This window comes from Argopecten irradians, chromosome 5 (genome assembly GCF_041381155.1).
Source record: "Argopecten irradians isolate NY chromosome 5, Ai_NY, whole genome shotgun sequence".
Lineage (NCBI taxonomy): Eukaryota > Metazoa > Mollusca > Bivalvia > Pectinida > Pectinidae > Argopecten > Argopecten irradians.
Window position 1 is genome coordinate 13,730,175 of NC_091138.1, and position 23,230 is coordinate 13,753,404.

Here is a 23,230-nt window from a genome sequence, read left to right on the forward strand (position 1 = left end):
TGGGTAATGTAATAATCAAGAAAATTAATTAATTTGGGTATATATTTATATTGAAAACTGTCCAAATAACTGTTGTTTTTTACATAACTCAAGTTGCTACCACTTACGCATGCGCAATATAATACATCCGTTTATAAGTAAATGGACTTCCGCTAAAGTTAACATTTGACTTGATGAAGAGAAAGTGATGCATTTTTGTGTTAATTTATGAGAAATAATGTTCAAGTTTGGGTAGGTATCAATTGTTTATGCCCTTGTCAATAAATTTGAGGTCAATATTTTGAAAATGCAGGTTTTATGTTAATTTCACAGCTTTAGTTACCCGGAAGGATGCAGAATAATGCATCTGAATTTTTGCAATAATTATATGATTCCTTTCATATGTATGCACCGTAAAAGTAAATGTGATTTCATTTGACTGTGTACCAGTTAGTGATTTCATGTTGTAACATGAAAATATTGTATGTTAATCAGAGTTGATCATACGAAGACTAGTTCAGTTATAGTATAATCATAGTACTCTCACTACATTTCGTTTGTTTATATCATTTTATAGTGACTGCAGAGTGTACAGTAGACAACCAGATTTTAAGCTAGTTTGATGGTGTATTGAGAATGAAAGTATGATATTTGAGGATTGATCATACTCTAGGTCTTTGAGTGTCGACGATTACTCTAGATATTTGAATGAATTAAGATTACTCAAGATCTTTGATTGAAGGCCTAGATTTTGTTTATATTTTTAACAGGAGAGAAGAAAATGTAGCGGCCAGACCAGCATTCAAATTCAGGACCTTCAAACACTAGTCAAATGCTTAACGGACTGAGCTTCGTGGTCACCAACGATTGACCTGGTCCAATTTCGCTAAATTCATCCCTCCTTTCTCCAAGCTTTCACCTCAAAGATACAATAACTCACAAGTTTGAATGTATCCCCCTGCTAAGCATGCTCTCGTTTTTATAATGTTTATAACAGGGGTTGACAATCTTGCCAGTTTTGTAACAGGAGAGGAGAAAATGGTAACATCCAGACAAGGATAGTTTGAGCCCATGACCTCCGAACACTAGCCGAATGCTCTACTGACTGTGCTACCTGGTCTCTGATGATTCAATCAGTCCTATTCAGCTACATATTAGTGTTTATGATATTATCAAGAGTTAGTGAGGTGATTTCCTTTCTGAATATATGTCATTTATCGCCTATTGATATAAAACCACTACAGACCAGTAGACGTATGGATTAATCCATATGTATATAACCAGAAATCATGCAGTTTATCTTGATTGGCCATTTTATTTTCAGTCACAGATTTAGGTAAAAGACCAAGAGGATGTCACAGGAAGACTCTGCCAAGTTGAATGGAAAGAAGCCTGCCAAAAAAACTCCCAATGACTTCATATTTGGGAAAGTCATTGGTGAAGGATCCTTTTCAACAGTAAAACAACTTTTCTTCACCTATAACTTTCATGATCTTATCCCCTTTAACTTATGATTAACTCATCATTGATGAGGTCATAGCATTAGTTTTGAGACTAATATGTAAGCTTCGACCTTCTTCTTATACAATGGTAAAATGGGCTATTTTGAATCTTAACTCAATTCTCCCTCTATACTGAAGACTGAAGCTTTAAACATCAACCTCTCATTGTGCAAAATGTGTACATTTTTATATTGATTTGTTTTTCCAGGTGTATTTGGCTAAAGAAATTGAATCTGGAAATGAATTTGCAGGTGAGTTTAAAGTTTCTAATCTGATATTGTACATTTGATACTAATTGTCCTAAAAAGCAAGCACAAATGAAAATTCACAAAATTCATTATTAGTTTAACTTGTTTCAAATTTGAGTTTTCCAATGACAAAACTTTTCAGAAAAAAATAGAATTACACAGTTAATGTTTGGAAAACATTTTTAATGTTATTAAACAAAAGTTAAGTTTGTGATGTTTTAAACAAACTCATGACTATGCTGACAATTGATATTTTTTATCCATTGATTACAGTCAAAGTACTGGACAAACGACATATTATGCGAGAGAAGAAGACTCAATATGTGATGAGAGAGAAAGAAGTTTTAATGAAGTTGAACCATGCATTCTTTATACGTCTCTTCTACACCTTTCAGGACCAAGACAGACTCTGTATCCCTTTCTGTATATAAGTTATTAAGGATAACCTGAATGAAGAGTGTCAATTTCTTTTATTCCTTGGCTTTGAAGAGCCCATTTTAATAAAATGGCATTTGAGTTTAAGAAATTATCCAAACTTTTTGGCAGTTGCTGATTGAAGTACATACTGGAAAGTTATATTTTACAAATTATATTTAAAAAAAAAATTCAACTGTTAAAAGACCATTACTTAAGTGCAACTTTTTGAAAATTAATAAAATCAAAAATAATATGCTTAAAAGTCTGTGTAAGCAAACCACATTATAAAAAAATATACTGTGTTGACTGTTTTGCTGTTTGGTGCACCATAAACTTTGAAACCATTCATTATTGATCACATGGATTTTTCACACTGAAAGTAGAGTGTTAAATACTTAAAACATATTTAGCTCATCCTGCACAAAGGGTCTTTGTATTTACGTCATGTTGCAGCACCCGTCAACATTTAAAGCATCACTAGTTACAAAGCACTGAATAGGTTCGATTTGCATTTGGTCAGATGAATACTTTAATGAGAAGGGATTAGATAGTACAAATAGAGTATAAAAGAAATAAATAAAATGACAGAAATGAAATGCATCAAAGAGGTACCATAAGTGAGAAAACTGTGTGCTATATCCTTAACTAGATAAGACTTTGTACTGAACTATGCTAGACAAGGCGAGCTGTTGGACTACCTCAATAGACTTTCATGTTTTGATGACAAATGTACGCGTTGGTATGCTGCAGAGCTTGTTCTGGCTCTAGAGCACATGCATAGCTTGGGCATTATTCACAGGTAAGCACAATACCCCATCAAAGTTAAGATCATTGATTTATGAATTGCGTTGTATAATGGTTATAAGGTATAATACAGATTTATGAAAGACAGAGCTTTCTAAAGGAAAAATGAGGGGAAAAGTAAAATGATATACATTAAGTTAGTTACATCAGTTCAGACCTCTAAACAGTAAGATTGCTGACTTTGTGCATGAACTGAAAAAAGGTCCCTACATTTTGATCTCCAACTATCATCAACAAAAAAATCCTCAAATTCTTCTTGGGAGACTGTAATTTGCTGAATTGACTTGTTTTTACAGAGATTTGAAGCCAGAAAACATCTTATTGAATGATGGAATGCATATACAAATCACAGACTTTGGTAGTGCTAAAATATTGGATTTGCAAGAATCAACAAATAGTGGACCAGGTAAAAATACATTGTAGTTTTCTTTTAACTGCAAAAAAAAAAAAAAATGGCATATGACTTCTCTAATATGTATCTATTATTATTTCGTATTTGATATGTATATACATGTATGTTGTGATCATGCTGATACCTGTAACCTATTGTAAATGATCTTTTTTTCAGAACCTTCACCAGAACCTGAAAATCAACCTAAGAGGAAGAATTCTTTTGTGGGTACAGCACAATATGTATCACCGGAAATCCTTACCAGTAAAAAACCTTGTATCAGGTAAACAAACTGTACAATATATATCGCGGATATCAATACAAATATTTATTTGGAAAAATAAAGGATATGTGTTGGTTTCTAAATAAAAAAAAGAAAGATAATTACAAAGACTTGTTTGACTAACAATAGTTGTTAATTTATGAAAAAATAGCATTGACAATATTTTGTTTCCTAACAATGATTGGTAGAGGATTCCATCCAATATCTAAAAGAATGTATTATAATATATAGAGTTTATTCCTCAAAATTTGTTTTAACCCAGACTAATGATCTGGTGTATGTGCTAAATCAAGAAACTTTATATGTACATGGCAAATGTTAACCATACCACCAGTTTCTGTAACATTGTTGTTTCTATCACATGACCTTGCCATACTGTACTACTTGTACACCATGTAAGCCGTGCACTGATGACGGCCTGCCTTTAAGGCCGAAACATGTCGGCAACCAGCAGCACCAGACAAACCTAGAATATACCATTCAGTAGCTCTTATTTTTTTGATGATTTTTGTTTCTATTTCCAGTTCTGACCTTTGGGCTCTTGGCTGCATTATATACCAGTTAATGTCTGGGCTAGTCCCATTCCGTGGAGGGTAAGCAATGGAATATATCATCATCAATTTTTGTTTTAAACAATTTCCTAGAAATCTGAAACACGGTCCTGTGTCAACTCAGGTAATATAGTGTTCAAAAGAGATAAAAAATACTTTAAACTTACTATTGTATTCATGCTCCGTCCGTCGTCGTGCACCGTCCGCCGTGCATAAACTTTTCATTCAAACAACTTCTTCTCAACAACCGAAATGCCCAGGGTGCTAATATTTGGCCTGTAGCATGCTGGGATGAAGGACTACCAAGTTTGTTCAAATGAATGACATTGACTTTCATTCAAGGTCACAGGGGTCATAAAAGGCTAAAATCCTTTAAACAACTTCTTGTGAATAACTAAGAGGCGTAGAGACCTGATATAAGGCCCGTGACATGCTGGGATGAAGGACTACCAAGTTTGTTCAAATGAATGACTTTGATCTTCATTCAAGGTCACACGGGTCAAAAAGGCTAAAATCTTTAAACAACTTCATCTCAAGAACCAGAAGGTCCAGGGTACCCATATTGAGCCTGCAGCATGCTGGGATAAATGGCTACCAAGTTTGTTCAAATGAATGACCTTGACCTTCATTTAAGGTCACCGGGGTCAAATAGGCGAAAATCCTTTAAACAACTTCTTGTGAAAAATTAAGAGGTCTGGAGAACTGATATTGGGCCCGTGGCATGCTGGGACGAAGGGCTATCAAGTTTGTTCAAATGAATGGCCTTGATCTTCATTCAAGGTCACAGGGGTCAAAAAGGCTAAAATCTTTAAACGACTTCTTGTCAAGAACTGAAAGGCCAAGGATACCCATATTTGGCCTGCAGCATGCTGGGATGAAGGACTACCAAGTTTGTTCAAATGAATGACCTTGACCTTCATTCAAGGTCACTGGGGTCAAAAAGGCTAAATTATTTAAACAACTTCTTCTCAAGAACCAGAAGGCCCAGGGTACTGATATTAGGCCTGTAGCATGCTGTGATGAAAGGCTACTATGTGTGTTCAAATGAATGACCTTGACCTTCATTTAAGGTCACAGGGTTCAAATAGGCTAAAATCTTTAAATAACTTTTGTGAAAAACTAAGAGGCCTAGAGACCTGATATTGGGCCTGTGGCATGCTGGGATGAAGGGCTACCATATTTGTTTTAAAAAAAATGACCTTGATCTTCATTCACAGGGGTCAAATAGGCTAAAATCTTTAAACGACTATGTTGTATTATGCCAAGAGTCAGATGACCGTTAAAGCCCATCGGCCTCTTGTTGATATGCCTACTCTGTAAGTACTCGATACCATTCTGTTAAAATTTGGTTATGCAGTATAGATCTGTTTGGTGGCAGTATAATTTACTTTTTTGTAGGCATGAATATCAAATCTTTCAGAAGATTATGAAGTTAGATTATGAGTTCCCCGATGGTTTTAGTGAGGTCGCCAGAGATTTGGTTGAGAAGTTATTGGTAAGTTACAGTTTCCAATTATCAATGTTTGTTTTACAAAGAAATAAACAAATACGTAACACAGTACCTAAGTTTTCTAAAGAAACAACTAATTTATTTGTATATTTGGATCATGTCTAAAATGTTGAGTTAAAAACTTTGTTATACAAGATAGAATTCTATGCAGTATATTGCTGCTACATCAGTTAGTTTTTCATCGGAAATTTTGAGTTATGATCTGAAATTTTCTGGTTATTATCTCAAAATATCTTATTATCACTTGGTTATTAACCTGAAAATTTGAGAGGAGGACTCAAAATTTTGGATCACTCAAAAGTTTAAGATGACTCAAATAAATAAAAACAAATATAACTCAAAAATAACTGATGTGACAACAATACTCTCTCATAGAATTGAATTTAGAACTTGTGATGTCTTTGTGAAAGAATTGATAAAATTTCCCTATCTTAAGGAAGTCATCTTCAATTTTGTTGGAATGAATTGATTTCTACAGTAAATGTTATCATTTTACAGGTAATAGAGCCATCGGAACGTCTTGGTTGTCCAGAACAGGGAGGATACCAACGTCTAAAAGAACATCCATTTTTTGAAGATATTGATTGGGACAAAGTACAAGAACAGAAACCACCAACATTGCAGCCATATCTTCCTGCAACTTCTGAAAATCCCGAAAATATTTATGGAAACTATAAGGTGATCTATTTATTTAGATGAATATTTTCCATACACAGGAATATTGCATATCTTTGTTGTGAACTTAATGACATTGCTAAATATGTTCAGTCAACCTGGTTTGATAGACTAATACCAAAAACCATAACATAGATTCATATTTTTTTTATAGGAAATAATAATATAAAATACTTCCAATGAACATAAGATTTACTGAACAATTTCAAAACTAATATCAGAGAAGGCAAACATACCCTGTTGTACCCAATGATTATGATTGTTTAATTTTCATTTAGTTTATTGCTTTCGAACAAAAAATAAGATTTCAAGTGTGTGGTGCAGTCTTTATTTCAGTCGTTTCTCAAGCACTTGATAAACATGTATAGTATAAAATATTTGTTAATTCCAACTTCAGCCTGGCCTTTCTGATAGAAGAGTTGCAGAAATTATAACAGAAACGGTGTAAGTATTCCTGGATTATCGTTAGTGATGTCTAGAAAATGTGGCAATGTCATGTATATATTACATAATGATGACAGTCAGCTAATATATAACACATTATTTAAACAAGTCTAAAATCACAGACATCAAGCAATTCATCACAATACTTTATACCGCCTTACTTTTACTTTTGAGTTGAGCATTTGGCCCCGTGAGGAAGGCCCTTAATTGTTTCCCTGACTGAGATACATTTAGCAATTTAAAAATGGCATTCATGTCTGCTCAGCACCAGTCTACCAATTAGTCTGACTGGGGTATGCTGCTCTGTATCTTTGGCAGAGCATACAGGGACCATAAATGACCTTTGATGTTTAAAAGATATTAAAGAAAATAAAACCAAACCAACACAATGACAACTATCAGAGGAGGATTGAAACAGAAGATATATACAATGTACAAACTTTAGTGATCTGTTAATGCAGTTATCTTCATTTTAAATCTTTTTCTAGAATTTCTGATGATGAGAGGAAAGCATTAATAGAAGCACAGGCCAAAGAAAATGAATATCACAAATTTGTTGAAGGCAATCTCATTCTTAAGCAAGGACTTGTAGATAAGAGAAAGGTATGTCATAATAATTATTTAGTTATTAATTATATGCAAAATTGATTCAAAGCTATGCTGCAGCATTTATTGTGGATCAATAATAATGCATTGTATGTAAAATATTACAATGTTATATAGGTATTCATTATGTTTTAATTTTGGTAAATTAACTCTGAGAGTTTTTATTACCGAGATCCTTCTCTTACAACAGAAACTTTGAAACAAGTGTTATGAAGAAAAAAATAAATAAAACGAACAAAAAATTCAGATTCTTTATCACATGTAACTTGAAAAAACTCATTTTGATTGACATTGAATTTAAAATATGCTGTAAAAAAATCAAATGTTGGCAGCCATTTTGTTACACAGTTAATATGGAATATTAATTTATGAATATTAATTTCACGGTACAATTTGTGACAATGGAATTCTGCCCAGCAATGTCTCTGGTCAATTACTGGATACACAGGATCACTGTTAAATAAAACAATGTACAGTAAGCTGTAAATCCGTAACTATGGCATTATAATCTTTTTGTATCAAAGTACGAATTAAACTGTACACAAGAAAAAGTGTCATATTAGTAAAATGAATTTTTGTAATGTACAGTGCTTGAATATTTGTAGGGTTTGTTTGCACGGAGACGGATGTTTCTACTAACAGAAGGGCCACACCTATATTATGTTGATCCTACAAATAAAGTGTTAAAAGGCCAAATACCATGGTAAGGGTGCATTAACATGTTTCTGTCTGTCCAGAAATTATTTTCTTTTGGTCCACATCCATACTTGATTAAGAGGATTGAAGAGGTTAAAGTGGCATTCTACCATTTGCCCTCCATCTCTTGGTTGCAAAATTAATGCCCACATAGGACATTTGCTAGATAGGCAGATACCAAACATATGAGACTCAGACTTTCCTTCCCCTCACAAACTTTGCTGGACCTTTAAAGACCCTTGATGTTAAAGGAAATTTACACAAAGTAATGAGATTACAAAAACAAAATTGATGACAAATATTCATCTGCAAATGTGATATTGAAGCTTGTATCACTATCAGAGTTTTGATCTTCCAATGATTGATATCAAAACCAACTTTTGGCCCTTTATTTTGATCCAGATTTTGTGTTTGTTTACAGGTTAATCATCACAGATTTCGTTTTGTTTAAAATTTTCTATGTAAACAATGGTGTGCTACAATTACCATATTTTGTTTATTTTTTACTACTTTCTAAAGAATGGATTGTTTTCTTTTACAGGTCCAAGGATTTGAAACCCGAAGCTAAAAATTTTAAAACATTTTTTGTTCATACTGTAAGTATCCAACATAAACATGATAAGAATCTTACATGATTTGCTATGTTATATGAAATTTATTAATCAAGTTCCATTTAAAGAGTTTGATAAAATTCATATAATGTAGCCACTAGTGTAAGTTTATATTTATCACATAACTAGTATTTATGGAAATATAGACAAAAGTTTCAATTTCATTTCTTTGAGTGGGGAAAGCAGCCTCTGATTGATGTTTCCATTTACCGAGTACCCGTATAAGAGTCGCTTTCAGAATACTTGTTGGTAGAAATGACAGCAGACAAGATTTTAAGTCATTTTATTTGCCACACAAAACTAGACTTGTAAATCAGATGAATCTTGCAGATCTAAGAAGCAAGATTGAAGTGAACATAAATATATATATATTTAATCTTACAGAACAAAGAAAGATTAAACAGGATAATTTATGATTTGTGTCCTGATATTATTACGCTTTATATGTCATATTTCCCCACTTTTTACAGCCCAACAGAACATATTACCTGGAGGATAAAAGTTCGAGGTCACAAGACTGGGTGAACAAGATCGATGAAGTGTGGCAGACTTACTATGGTACCAAATCCTAATACTTTCAGAACTAGATCGATGAAGTGTGGCAGAATTACGATGGTACCAAATCCTAATACTGTCAGAACTAGATCGATGAAGTGTAGCAGACTTACTATGGTACCAAATCCTAATACTGTCAGAACTCACTGGATGGCAGGTTTATTGTCAAAACACCAAACTGCATTAATTTATGTTTATAACATAGAATTTTGTTGGTCATTCTTTTCCTTGTTTCAGTGGATTTTTATACACTTAACAACAGTGTCCCATTTTATGTACTTTTATAAACCGGTAACAACTTTGTTTATTTTGATTTTGTTATCTTTAAAATCTTATTGTAAGATAAAAAGAGAGTTGTCTATAAATAATGTAGACACACAGGTTTGTAGTATTAAATGATGTTGTTTGGGTTCCATATAATGATCAAACTACACTAAGAACACAAGAACTCAAATTCATGTTGGTATGAAAATATATCATCAAGTCTCGAATCCTTAATGGCTGTACATTGATTTTAAAGAGCTATATTGAGTTTGATCAAGGCATGCTTGTTTGATTGTGATCAAAACGACAAAGGTTTTCTGGCTTTGCATATTACAGTTATTTTCTCTTGTGGGTAGGTGTCGATTGTGACTGTTCACAGATAACATATGCAAGGTGAAATACTAGGCCATATTCGGTAATAAGGTTTGACTGGTTGGATAGAGTTGTTTGTTTATGAATTAAAGACGGACCAGGTGATTTTATACTGTTTTCAGACAAGCCGTGACAAAGCCCTCACAGGCCTGTATCAAAAACTGCAGGTCTGTCAGGATGTATACTTGTAATAATGACTTTAACAAATGGTTGAACCAGTTGTTCCAAATAAACGAAATTGGCTCTTGTGATTGGGATTGCTTAAAAGAACTAATAATGACCACTTACCTAGGTATGTATACATACAATGAATGAGTGGATAACTGAAATTGGAGATTCAAATCAACATGCACTCCTATTTAACCCACATCAGGTGTTTCTAGTGACCACTCTTTAATTTATGTAGAACTTGCGTCCATATTATCAAATGTACATCTGAGTAGTTTGTGTCCTGGCCATTACACCAGTCCTGATGTTCTTTTTTGATGGCCATTTGTCAAGTTAATGTTATTTTCTTGATCATGTTTTGCAATACATGTAAGTAAACTAATGTTCAAATAAAAGGTATGTAGATATATAAAGAGAATGGGGGTTTATATAAATGAAGGGAAGGGGAGTGTATATTTGTGAGCTTGTTTTGCTTTCGTATTATGTTTTTTCATGGCACTCGAGTTTTACATATTGATTGGCAACATTTAAGATATATAGTACATATCAAATTTGTTAAATAATCAGACCACATGTAATTAAATAATGACTACAACAAACTTTAATGCAAGCATAAAAAAATTTTTTTTGAGAAATATTAGCTTTTAGGCAGTTTACCTTTGTTGGGGAGGGACTAGAATCAAATAAGTGAACATTGGACCATCCAAAAGACCAAATGTTTTGTCAAGCATAGTTAATGTATGCAAATGTTAGTTTTCATTTTTACAACCTTAAAATGCATGTTTTGTTGACAAATTTATCTTTTAAAGTTTTGAAGAAAAATCCATTGTTATCAGGTAATTTGAATTATTTTTGAAATTAACTGCACATCCTTAGAGGGTACCAAATCCTTGTTTTATTACATGTAGTGTGTTATTGTCGGTGTGTATCATAATTTTTTTTCTGTAAACTCAACAGTATTCCTTTGAGTTGGAAATTTTATTCATGTATCAGAATTGACTCAAATTAAGATTTTGTAAAGCTAACTAGAGTTTGTATATCTTCTACTATACCCGAGTAGGGATCAAATCTCGTTATTGGTAGAGGGCCATCAACTCTTCCTATCGGTAGAGGGCCATCAACTCTCGCTATCTGGAGAGGACCAATCACTCTCATTATCGGGAGTGGGCCATCAACTCTCTCTATCGAGAGAAGGCCATTAACTCTCACTATCCGGAGAGGGCCATCAACTCTTGCTATTGGATCGCTATCAGGAGAGGGCTATCAACTCTTGCTATCAGGAGAGGGCCATCACCTTTCTCTATCGAGAGAGGACCATGACTCGAACTCTTCAATCTGTGATAATCTCACTCCATAATCAGTTGTATCAGGAAAGCTGTGGACTGAGAGAGAATGTTTGGTGAAAAAGAATTATTTATTGTGTGGATGAAATTATAGACAGTTTAATGCTGTAGAATGGAATAGTCAATCTATAGACATTTTGTACAGTTTAGCAGGGACATATTGTCTGATACTTATGATGTGTAGAGATATTTACAATGTACAGTTTAAGAGAGTCACATATAAGATGTATCCGTATATATTATACCACATACTAGCTTTGGTTATGATTATGATATTCCTTTGTTTCCTGTTTGCTGGGGTATCCTGTTTTTTCCTGACATTGTCCCTAATTAGTTTTCATCTCTCCAGTAGTATCATTTCCTGTAGATTATTACAATACCTCTTGGGTATGGTACATACCTTCCAAGTACATGTATATCATTTTGGAATTGTGAAGATTCAGTTAATTATAACTATAGTTGCTATAGCAACCAAACACGTCTGTATTTATATGGTACATGATTTTACTTTTAATATATATGTAAGTGCTGATATGATACTGTCAGAAAACTAGGAGACTGTTATATCATATTGTTAAGTTATACAGCAGTTTCATTAGTGTCTCATTATATACAACAGAATTTGTTGGGTTTTTTTTTGTCTCTGCAAGGAATCAAACCTGGTACCTTCTCAATTATGAGTCCTAATTTTGCTAAATGAACTAGATAGAATGTATCTAGGTGAGTTGCATATCTGGACTATCATGAAGTAGATTCCATTTATTTATATTTGGCTTTTCACTCTATGATTCAGATGTTTGACTCGTACTGTTCATTCATCAGCATTTGAATGAAATTACCACTGTCTGTCAAATAGGGATATGGACACAATGCTGTCGATGACAATTCTGTCAAATATGTAAGAATAATGTTATTAAATAAATGAATGCCCCAATATTTGCTGCAAGATGCCTGTTTTGTTCAATCAGTTCAGGAGGAAATAGAATGCAGAAACATCAGGATTTTACCATACTTTAAGCGTAGATCTTAATGTAGGTGATCCTTATGTATGAAGTATGACTGAATAATGATGGGTAGATGAAATTGTGTAATTAAACTTAAGTGAATCAGACACTAGCTTAAAATGCAACACTTTAGTAACTTGTTCAGTGCTTGACTAGTTACTGAGCTATTTTACAATGAACTCTTGTTGTAGTGTTACAAATGCCATATGCTAGATTGTGTTATTGCTCTGTGATTTATAAAAAATATTCCAAACTAAATAATGCACAAATATGATCATGTAAATATTTTATTTCTTGATACATGTATAAATCAGTGTGATTGGCTAGATGGTGCTGTATTGGACCAACCGTTTGGTTTGTCTTAAAGGATTGTTGGAAGTAGGTGGTGGTTGTTGTATTTTACAGTAAGTTGGCTACAGTAATAAGGACACTAGTTCTGTCTGCAGTTTACTTGGTAGAGAATCTTACTTGTTAACACTAACCATGTCCACGTATTGAAAGAGATTGAACTTAATGCGAACATTTATACAATAAAATTTCATAACACCCATGTCCGTTTTGTACTGTTTATGATTAAATACATTGTGCATGACGTGTTTACCAGCAAATAGAATATGATCTTAGCATTAATATAGGGAAATCAAAATCTGAACTGAAAACAAGATGAATTTTGACAACTTGTCATCACCATTTCTGATACTGTGGAGATCTTTCTCAAATGTCTTATGTAGCTTCTCCTTGCTTGGAGCCTAGAACGTGGTTATGCATATTGTATTTTGCAACTAATGCAAAAACAAGATGGTCGACAGACAAACAAAATTGGTCATATTCTTTAATGGCTGTGATTGTTAAAATAACTTGACCTATCAAGGTCACCGGGATCATAAAGGCTGTGATTCGTTATGAATTACTTTCCCCAACAACAATGCCCGATATTTAACCTCTATTATTCTGTGGTGATAGGCTACATTCGAATCCACATGGTCATAAATACATTCTTATCTTTAATCACCATGATTCGCAGATAAGGTAATATGATCAGTACAATGCTTTGATAAATGCTTATTTGTTAAAGATGCTCCACCGCCGACAGAGCTTAAATGATATTAATCATTTGAACAATAATTGGTGTTTAATCGTGTATATATATGCCTAATTAACACAAAAAATAATATGAAATAATTTATTTTGCCTTTGGTGCATGCGCAATCAGTATTTCATTCCATATAGGATATAGTGTCACAGAATTTTTTCGGGATGCAATTAATTGTTTTTCATATTTTTAACTTGAAGTAAAATTAGAAGCTCAAACTTTTCAATGGTGGTAATGGTGTAAAGTAAGTAACTTTTGTAACTGAAGAAAAATACTAAATCGTCTGCTCCTGTTTTATATAGTGAAAAAATATCATTTGTCAGCGGTGGAGCATCTTTAAGATAAGACAAGATATTTGTCCAAATGCATTTACATTGTACCATTTTTCAAGGTCACAGGTAAAAACTGTTAAACTTTATATAGTGATACTGTAATTCACTCTAAGGCCAAAAAAATTCTATGTCTATTTAGAGTTACCCGACCAACCCTAATTTTTTCCCCACTTTTCTATGAAAAAGTCAGGATTTCGATCTAAAACTCCGGTTCCGGCCATTATTTGAGAGTGTAAGACACTAAAAAAAATAAAATCCTCCCAAATACTAACCCTTTTTTTTGGTGCCAATGTAGCCTTGAACAGACATTTTTTTATTGGCCTAAGCAAAAATAATAAGCTAACGATGGACACATTTATAAATTTAATGAAAATATCACTTTACATATAGACAAAATTGTATGCATATCAATCAATATAACTGCTCGTGTGTTAAAGAGTCTACAGAATAACAGAAATATATTATGTACTGCATGGTTACAAATCCAATCAACCTGGATTGCCAACCTGCAGTTTTCACTTGGGGCTTCTAACAAAAATCTTGATGAGAAGTGCATTAAACCCAGATAAATGTTATTTGTGTCATGATAAAAAAACCGGACCAATTACCTGGTAACATACCTATAATTCTCAATGAATGATTGTAAATCAGGATTGTTCTAAAACATTCTATGATTGGTCAGTATTGATACCCATTAGGCCTGCATTGCTCACGTTCCTCCCTTCAAAATGTTTTCTCAAATTTGAAACTTTGATGACTGTATATTTTATGAAATGAAGGTATGACTTTAACACTTGGTAATGCTGAACATATATTTTACAAAGCTTTGGTAATTTCAGCCTATCAAAATCCAGGTCAGTGTTGTTTAATGGAAAGGAAATTTATTTCTCAAAATGGATGAGAAACTTAAACATTTATTGAACTCTCGAGCTGTAAGTGACTACTTTGATTCCAAAAAAACAGCCTTTTTTTATTTCCACAAGCAAGACTGATAGCACTTGGAACAAAGCATTTACAGAGCAGACACTTCAGGTAAAATTGTTGCATCACCTAATGTTTGAACTTACTGGCCCAACAGATCCTGAGTTATCACACGGAAACAAATATCTTCAATAACAGTGACCTTGACCTTTGATTTCCAGACCTGAAAAGCATTCCCAAACAACCATTTATTGTAAGGAAACCCTAGAAGATGTTGAGATAGGCTCAGGAGAACTTGAATGATCTCACAGAAACCTGTGTGAAGGTGATGACAGAGCTACCACTGTCACCATCTTGTTTCAATCCTACGGAATACCAAATTACTGGGCAAGTAAAAATCAAAATTTCTTTTACAAATTCAACTTCTACATCCCAGTGATGCTCAATGGCATTTTTTCCACAAATTAAGATACTAATGAGAAATAAGTTCAGACTGACAGACATTGCACCACACTAAAATTGGTTCCTTTGGTCTTAACAGGTGATGCACAAATTTGATCAAAGAAAATAATTGGGGAGACAAAGACAAACTTATGAGTGTGATGTGCCCCACCTTAGATGTTGCCCTGAGAAGTCAGCACTGTCATGCTGTAATAAACCACTGTACAGGGGAATCCTAGAGATATGGTGACTGTAGAGTGGCCAGTGAACATTGTCATTGAGAAGTTCTATACAATGACAATTATAATGTACATGTTTTAAACGAACCTAGTCCATCAGGACAATTGATAAACATTTAGTAAATATCACACACATTTCTTTCTTTTGTTCTTTAGAGTTTAAAATTTTTCTACTGTATTACATGCCCTAGCTTAAAAAGTGAAGGGTTTTAATAGTATGCACCCTATTCAGTCTTTGCTTATCACAGAGTTATCTCCCCTTGCAGGTAGACAGTTGAAATATTGTGTGTTTCTTGGCATACCATCATATTTACAAAGGAAATGATATGATTTTCTCGCACAAAGTACTGATATTAGAATCAATCCCAATTATTAAGAGCAGATAACCCAGTAATATGCAGAGATGGAATATGTGTAGCATTACCCAGTGTAATAAGGGGGCTTATTGGTGAGCAGGGGCTTATCTGCAGACATCTGCAATAATAATACAGAAAATTTTGAACATCACTATTAAAAGCTCACATGACTTTCATGTCATCACTCACAAAATCTTAGCACAAAAATGCTTACGATTGTAACTCATAATGTCAATGTTAGCAGACGTATTAGCACAAAAATGTTTACGATTGTAACTCATAATGCCAATGCTAACAAACACAACCAACAATAACTGGTGTACTTCTTACTAGCCAAAGGTGGGACGTCTAGGGACACATTACAACAACCAACTAAATCTTTATAATATAATTTGTTACATGAAGATACCTTTTCTATATACATCTTCATTTAACAGGGATAACAATATCTGCGTATCTATTTTAAAAAAACCTTTGACCTCTCAATTCATTTACCTGAATGACTCACCTGGTTAAATTAATTGAAATTGTCCTTCTTTTTGCATCTTAAAAAATAATGTCTAGATCATCAGTTAATGATTCTCTCATTATAATCATAACATGATTTCACATTTTTACCATTGTTTTAAAATTGTTTGCCTTCTTAAAATATTAAACTTTGTTGTTAGTTTATAGACTATAAACAAACAACGTTTAATATTTTAAGAATTTATAGTATAATTGAAATCATCACTTGACAATCTTTCTAGCAGTTCTAGATCTGAGCAAGCAATGTTAAAATGAAATGGTGACAGACGACAGATACTTTGTCTGGACACAATCAAATCTAAACTTTAGGTGAGCCAATATCAAAACATGCAGATGTTCAATAAAAATAACATTTTTTTCATGGTCTAATTGACAATATTAAACAAGTGGTTGATATATATATTATATAGCAAACTCTCTTAGAAAACAACACTCATACAAAACCTTGAAAACATTTATGTATTAAATGCGAAATCAGCATGGATCCCACCTAAAACAGCACAGTGTACAACGGTCACAAAAAACAGTAGTGGCACTCTTTTTCATAATTATGGCTGATATATCAATTATATCTATATTCAAGAACATTTGATGTAAAAACTTACCGACTAATCTCAATGCATACCGATGCCTCTGTTACCTATACACTCTGTTGGTAGCAATGCTACCCACCAACAGATCTACAGCTACATTCTACCATAGACATTTGTACTCCTATACAGATAAGACATACCATCTATTGATCTATAATTGTAAGATAAGACATATGAAATTATTCACCAGTTCCTAAACTTTAATGATAAGACATAATATTTCATTATTTATTACCAGTCCTTTAACACTTAATTAGACATAATTATATTGAACAGTCCATATGACTTCAAAACATGAAATGATTTATTGATCAATAAGAGTTTAAGTTAAGACAATAATTTACTGATTTTTAAAGCTGTAGATTAAGACATAATCATTCAATTATCATTTACAATACATTTGTATAAGAAAAAAAAATCTTAATTTACCTATATTGAAATTCATAAGAAGGATTTTGAAATATTATAATCCAACTTTGCACATGTTGCCCACCAGATTTACATTTTGCTTTCCTGGTTTGCTATCTAACATAACAATGAGCTGACACAGTGGTTGTTTTAGATGTATGTTATAGCAATGACTATTTTCACTAAAGCACAACACCTGTAGTTCAGATTTGGTTGTAAAAATTGGAGATAGACAAAAAACACTGGTTACACACATCTCGCAGCCAAACATAACTACATACCCACACACAATAAGCATTCTCATAACAATATTAAACCATAGATTCACATTTCAAAATTCTTTAATGCTAAGCACAGCTAAAATGGTATGGCAACATAAAAATACCAACATTTTTAACAGTGATAATATGATTCTATCAGGGCTGGGGCTAACGAATGTTACTTGTTGAAAGGTAATGAGAACACACAGGCAACACTTGTATACTGATGATAGACAGTGATATCAACAATAGAAAACCTTGTCAATGGTTAATGAGATCGACAATGATGTCACAGTTTTAAATGAAGATCTTCCAAAACTTTTTAACACTTATGTGAAATGGAAATTGGTACTTTACTCAGTACCCGGCATTAGTACACTTATGTACATAGCACACCGCCATGAGAACGACCAAAGCAAACTCTGACTCTAGAGAAACAGCTACAACGACGATGAGATTGATGATTAGATATATACTAGCATGAAACACGGAGCTCTCATCAGACAGAGGTGGGCAATAACACTGTAACACTAATATATGTTACAATAAATATTACAATACAGTTTTGAAATGGCAATGTATTGCAATACAATTTCATTTAATATTTCATAAGAATTTATAAACAAATTTAACATTAATCTTAAAATACAGAGTAAATACTATTAATGTAAGCTTAGTTTGGTATAGTTTCCAAAACAATCAGATCAAGATCCTCCTTGACCTTTGCCGACCTCCCACTAAGTAGCAGAGGAGATCCTCATAAATATAATAATTGTACATTACACATCCAATACAAGTTCACAAATTGAAATTTATATTAAAATATTCAAAACTATTGCAGTATGAACATAGCACTTAAAACCCCACCATATAACATTAGAAGTTAGAAATACATGGTAAAACTCCGGTCAGTTGAAATGTGGTTAGTATCATCAGGTATGATACTCAACGCATCATAAAACATCTCTAATGGCTGTTATAGCCCTGTATCAGCAGTTCACTTGCTTTTACATGGCATGTTTGAAACAGTGGTTTAATTTTCATATGTTTTTCCATATGATTTTAAATCGTATTGATCAGAAAATTTTGTTGGAATGGACCCGATGTTACCTTTAATATTCCAGTATAGAATATATATATACAGGTAACCATGTCTTTAGGAGACTTGTGCTTTCAAAAATACATGTACATGTACATAAAAATATTAAATAAAAAAAGTTCCTCAATCATAGTAATGACTTGCTTTTGGTTGTTGACATTTGGCTTGGTATTTTCCACTGTCAATAAACTGTGAGCACATCTATGAGCATAAGCCTGCTCTAACTGAAGGTGTTCTCTAGATTCTTGATCCCTTCTGTTGTAACACCTGGCAAAGAAATACATTGTGCATTGTTTAGAGTTGTATTGTAGGTCATGTATAAATATGCACTTAAATATAGTGTCTTAGATGACAGTAAAATAGATTGTCTTTCAGAGTCAGAGTTGTATCGTTTGAAGTTGAATACAATTAAAAAACTGACATCAATTTGATCGATCAGAATTACCTCCCTTTGTTTCCCTCCGTCAATAGTATATAATTCTGGATAATATGCTCAGTGCATTACTTTGCGCTGACCAATTAGACCATGCAAAGGCAAGTAACTCTGATAAATAATAATGTTTTAACCCAATTAGACCTACACTGATATCATATTTAGCAAACCCCTGGTAACAATATAAACAAAATTAATGCTGGTCAACAAATAAAAACTCCTGATATTAAAAAATAGTGTATACCATCCCTCTCGCCCGGATCACCCAGCTACACAGGGGCTGCGGTGGCTGAGTGGTTTCAACCTCTGGGTCTGGAGTTTGAATCCTATGTGGGGCAGTTGCTAGATACTGATCGTTGGTTGGTGGTTTTTCTCCGAGTGGTCCAGCTTTCCTCCACCAACAAACCTGGCACATCCTTACATGAACCTGGCTAAATGGTACACTAATAAACCCAAACCCACCCAGCTTCACAAACCCTTGATAAACAAACAAAGAAATACTTGAATTCATCACTGTGACTTTTACCTTTGCTCTGTCGGTTGGTTCTGGGTCCTGTCCATTTACAATGTTTGGGCATTCTTTAGACACGACACACAAAAACTCAGCATGGTCTTCACTACCATAGTTATACTGGGATCCAATATTCACAAGCTGAAACAAACCAGTAACGGTAAAATATAACAGCTTCTGAATAATAACATACTCCATTGTACACAGAAAGGAAGTAATTTTCAAGATAAGTATCTACACATGACAGAATGAAACACTATGGGTCAGAAATCTGTATCAGGATTTTAAACAATGATCAGAATTTGTTTTAATATTTTGGACAGAATTCTTTTGCCACTTACACTGTGTACTAAGGAACATGACATTACACATTGCAATTTTTTCCATTTTTTAATTTCGGTTTTTTTTTTTATGAGAAAAGATGATGAAATGTTTGTTTTTGTTTACATCAACATTATAATGAAACATATAGCACTTACCTGTTCAAACTTCCAGCCATCAGACATAGCGGACACAATCTGTGTTAACTCTTCCTCCGAACATTGCAGGACACGGTACACACTTTTAGTGAATGACTGTAAAATAATGATTGACATAATGATTAACTCAGACTGTTAACTGAAAATGTATGTGATCTTACTTTTCTATTATTGAGTTTGAGAAATGTTTTATGATCAAATGATAAACAATAAGGCTTTAAGTAAGAACAATAAAATTCTTCAGCTGTCGTATATGGATGCCTTTTAGGTTTTGGGCTTGTTGATGAATCACAATTAGGCCACATTTATATTTGGAATCATTGTATCTCACATTCTTAGCTACTTTTATATCGGTCATTGTCAAAAGCCCAATATATTCATCAAGTCTGCAGTAGATAATCAGATTCATGGAACCCTATATATATATATATACCTGTACATTTAATATATCACATATTAGTTGTATTTCCTACCTGGTTCTGCTTTGCATTTCTCTCTGTAATTTTCTCCTTCACTAACTTTATCAAATCTGTTATGTTGTAGAATTCTGCTTCCTCTAGGATTCCTAAAAACACATAGCATTTTTTCTTAGTTTCTAATTTATGTATTTTAGTTCAAGTTTTTTAATAATTATTTATCAAACTGCAAAAATACAAATATGTATTGCAGTGCATCTTCTTTCCTTTCTGTCTTCAGTATTTTAACTTAACTTTAACTGTTGCAATCAAAACACAGATTTAAAATAATAAAAGTGAAATAGTATACCTTCCTCTGCTAAATCCTTGTTGATGACTAATTTTCCATGTCGTAGATAATTCAGAACTGGACCAAAATAGGTTGGGTCTCTATCAATAAGGTAGGCACCATTATCATCCTTTTAAAAGAAACAATAAAATAAATTTTAAAGTAACAGTTTAATAAGAGGTCAGTTACAACTGGTTCTTGTCAAACAGGACAGGTGCAGTGGAAAATCACTGAAAAGTAAGATATTATTATATTAATGTAAAGTCAATATCAGTAATCAAGATAAAATTACCACTCAACAAAATATAAATCAATTTGATTACTTTACTATGAAATTATTTTTAAAACTGTTAATGCTTACACTCAGTTTATATAAAAAATAAAGTAATTACTAAAATTGTGTGCAAAAGGCAAGTAATTCTGTTCACCTTTGTTAAGCATTTTAAAGCAATTATTTTTTCATTGTTATAAAACTATAAACAATTTATTTCCATCTTTGATATATTTGCTGAAACTTATTCTATAAATCTGTCCTACGTGAGTGATTTCCAGACTATATATCAAATTCTTTATTCATGATCAATATTGAAAGTCTAATTGTTGAACATAAATGGTTTTGATAATGTTAATTATAAAATAAATAAATAATTTTCAATATGTAAATATTTTTCATTGCATTTAGGTCATAAAGTTCAAACTAAAATTCGCCTCTGCAAGATACTTGATTATCTGGTTTTATAAAATCTCCTTTTATCCATATACCTGATATATTATTTCTGGCAAATTAAATGAAAACTTACATTTCAACCAAAATTGACCAAGATACTGCCTATCATTTTGTTTTTGCACATATGTATTAATGTTAAACAGATTAAAAATGTCATAGATAATCAATGCAGTCAATAAAGGGGAGATCACTCGAATACTTAAGGTGATACTGTAAATCTTGTCTTAGCCACATTTGAATAAGACCACCTGTTTGCCACTTTCTTGGACTCATTCCAATACAATTTGACCTGTGTATAAAGTTCTTTTATGCTTGTTAGGTGGTATTTATGGTCAGGTTTTGCTGTAATTGATTATCAAAGGGGAGATAATTCATATATACTTGTTCCTTCAGATCTAGACCTCATTCATGTTCATGATAACTTATAAGGATATCTTTTGCAAGTTTGCCAATAACACATTATTATGGAGTATATGTATTTTCAAATGTGTACATCTTTATTTGTACATACAATGTACATAGTTGAGATAATTTACAGCTAACTTGACCTAAAAGTTAATATGCATTTTTTCATGAATCAATACAGTAATTTTTGAAAACTTGATAACTGTAGAGAGAATTACCTTAAATTGGATGTGAAACGTTAATTTAAAATTTATGTTTAGTTAAATTGATTTTATATATACCATGGTATCATTTTACAAAAACGTGAAAACACATAAAATTATTTTACTTATATGACCTTATTTATTGTTGAAATGTGCCAACATAAACAACAAAGACTTATATATAAACCTCTTGAAAAAGTAAGAAATCTTATTTAAGTCATTTAACTATGTGCAATGATTTTCACATACACTTAATGTGTCAAAACCTTTATATGTCAAAATTCAGTTTGGCTTATTTTGCCGCTCCAATAACTGTTCTTTTAAACTTAAATAGCGCCTCGGTGTTTTCTATATGAGGTAATAATTAGGACAAACCGATTCGCTACTGTACACATGCAGATGCTGGAGGGGAACTTGTATGAACTACAGCAGATACACAGTACTATACACCGATCATTTAGTTATGTATAAACTGCAGCCGATTTGCTAGTTATAATACCTTATCCGTGTTAAGGTCAGGTTCATCTTGGACTAGTCTGTATAGAAAAGACTTTGGATCTCTACAAAGCGTTGTCCTTGTCGTCATAAACACAGTTCCTCCCACGTTTAATTTCACCCATTGACTTTTTCTACTTGTGGATGTTGAGCATTCTGGCACATTATTGACACTGTCCTTTCCAGGTTCCGTTGCCATTTCAAATATGCAAAAGTCACTTGGAGCCTTCTGCTATCCTAACTGATGGATAAGATCAGGAAGATAGCCCTGAAAAATGATTATTATTGTGACGAAATGTCATTTAGTTATTCTGATATTCTGTCTCACAACTGATGAATTAAAATCTTATCTTGGTTAGTCATGCGCTTATCAACTTCAAGACATTTAAACATAGTAATGATCAGGATTTCTAACGTGAAACCGCTAACTCATTTCGTGCACGCCATTGACTCCATGGCTGCTTCGGTGAAACCGATTAAAATGGTTCGAAATGTCATTCAACATTAAAACTATTAATCACACAATGCAAAGATTTTGAA

General features: G+C 32.9%; 2 protein-coding genes across 2 annotated transcripts; one reads left to right on the forward strand and one right to left on the reverse strand.

The window, feature by feature from the left end:
- Positions 1-129: 129 nt before the first annotated feature.
- On the forward strand, positions 130-12,973 carry LOC138322927 (3-phosphoinositide-dependent protein kinase 1-like). Its single transcript, XM_069267166.1, has 15 exons — positions 130-231; positions 1,304-1,436; positions 1,690-1,732; positions 2,003-2,140; positions 2,801-2,945; positions 3,247-3,356; positions 3,519-3,624; positions 4,149-4,217; positions 5,574-5,670; positions 6,184-6,363; positions 6,758-6,804; positions 7,293-7,407; positions 8,016-8,113; positions 8,648-8,702; positions 9,188-12,973. Exons 2-15 carry the CDS (start codon positions 1,332-1,334, stop codon positions 9,287-9,289), a joined length of 1,410 nt encoding a protein of 469 aa, XP_069123267.1. The 5' UTR covers positions 130-231; positions 1,304-1,331; the 3' UTR covers positions 9,290-12,973.
- Positions 12,974-14,198: 1,225 nt separating this feature from the next.
- LOC138322929 (BTB/POZ domain-containing protein KCTD5-like) lies at positions 14,199-23,069 on the reverse strand. The gene is made up of 6 exons (XM_069267168.1): positions 22,695-23,069; positions 20,882-20,990; positions 20,590-20,681; positions 20,117-20,212; positions 19,653-19,778; positions 14,199-18,960 (listed from the first exon to the last, which is right to left on the reverse strand). Exons 1-6 carry the CDS (start codon positions 22,887-22,889, stop codon positions 18,931-18,933), a joined length of 648 nt encoding a protein of 215 aa, XP_069123269.1. The 5' UTR covers positions 22,890-23,069; the 3' UTR covers positions 14,199-18,930.
- Positions 23,070-23,230: the final 161 nt, after the last annotated feature.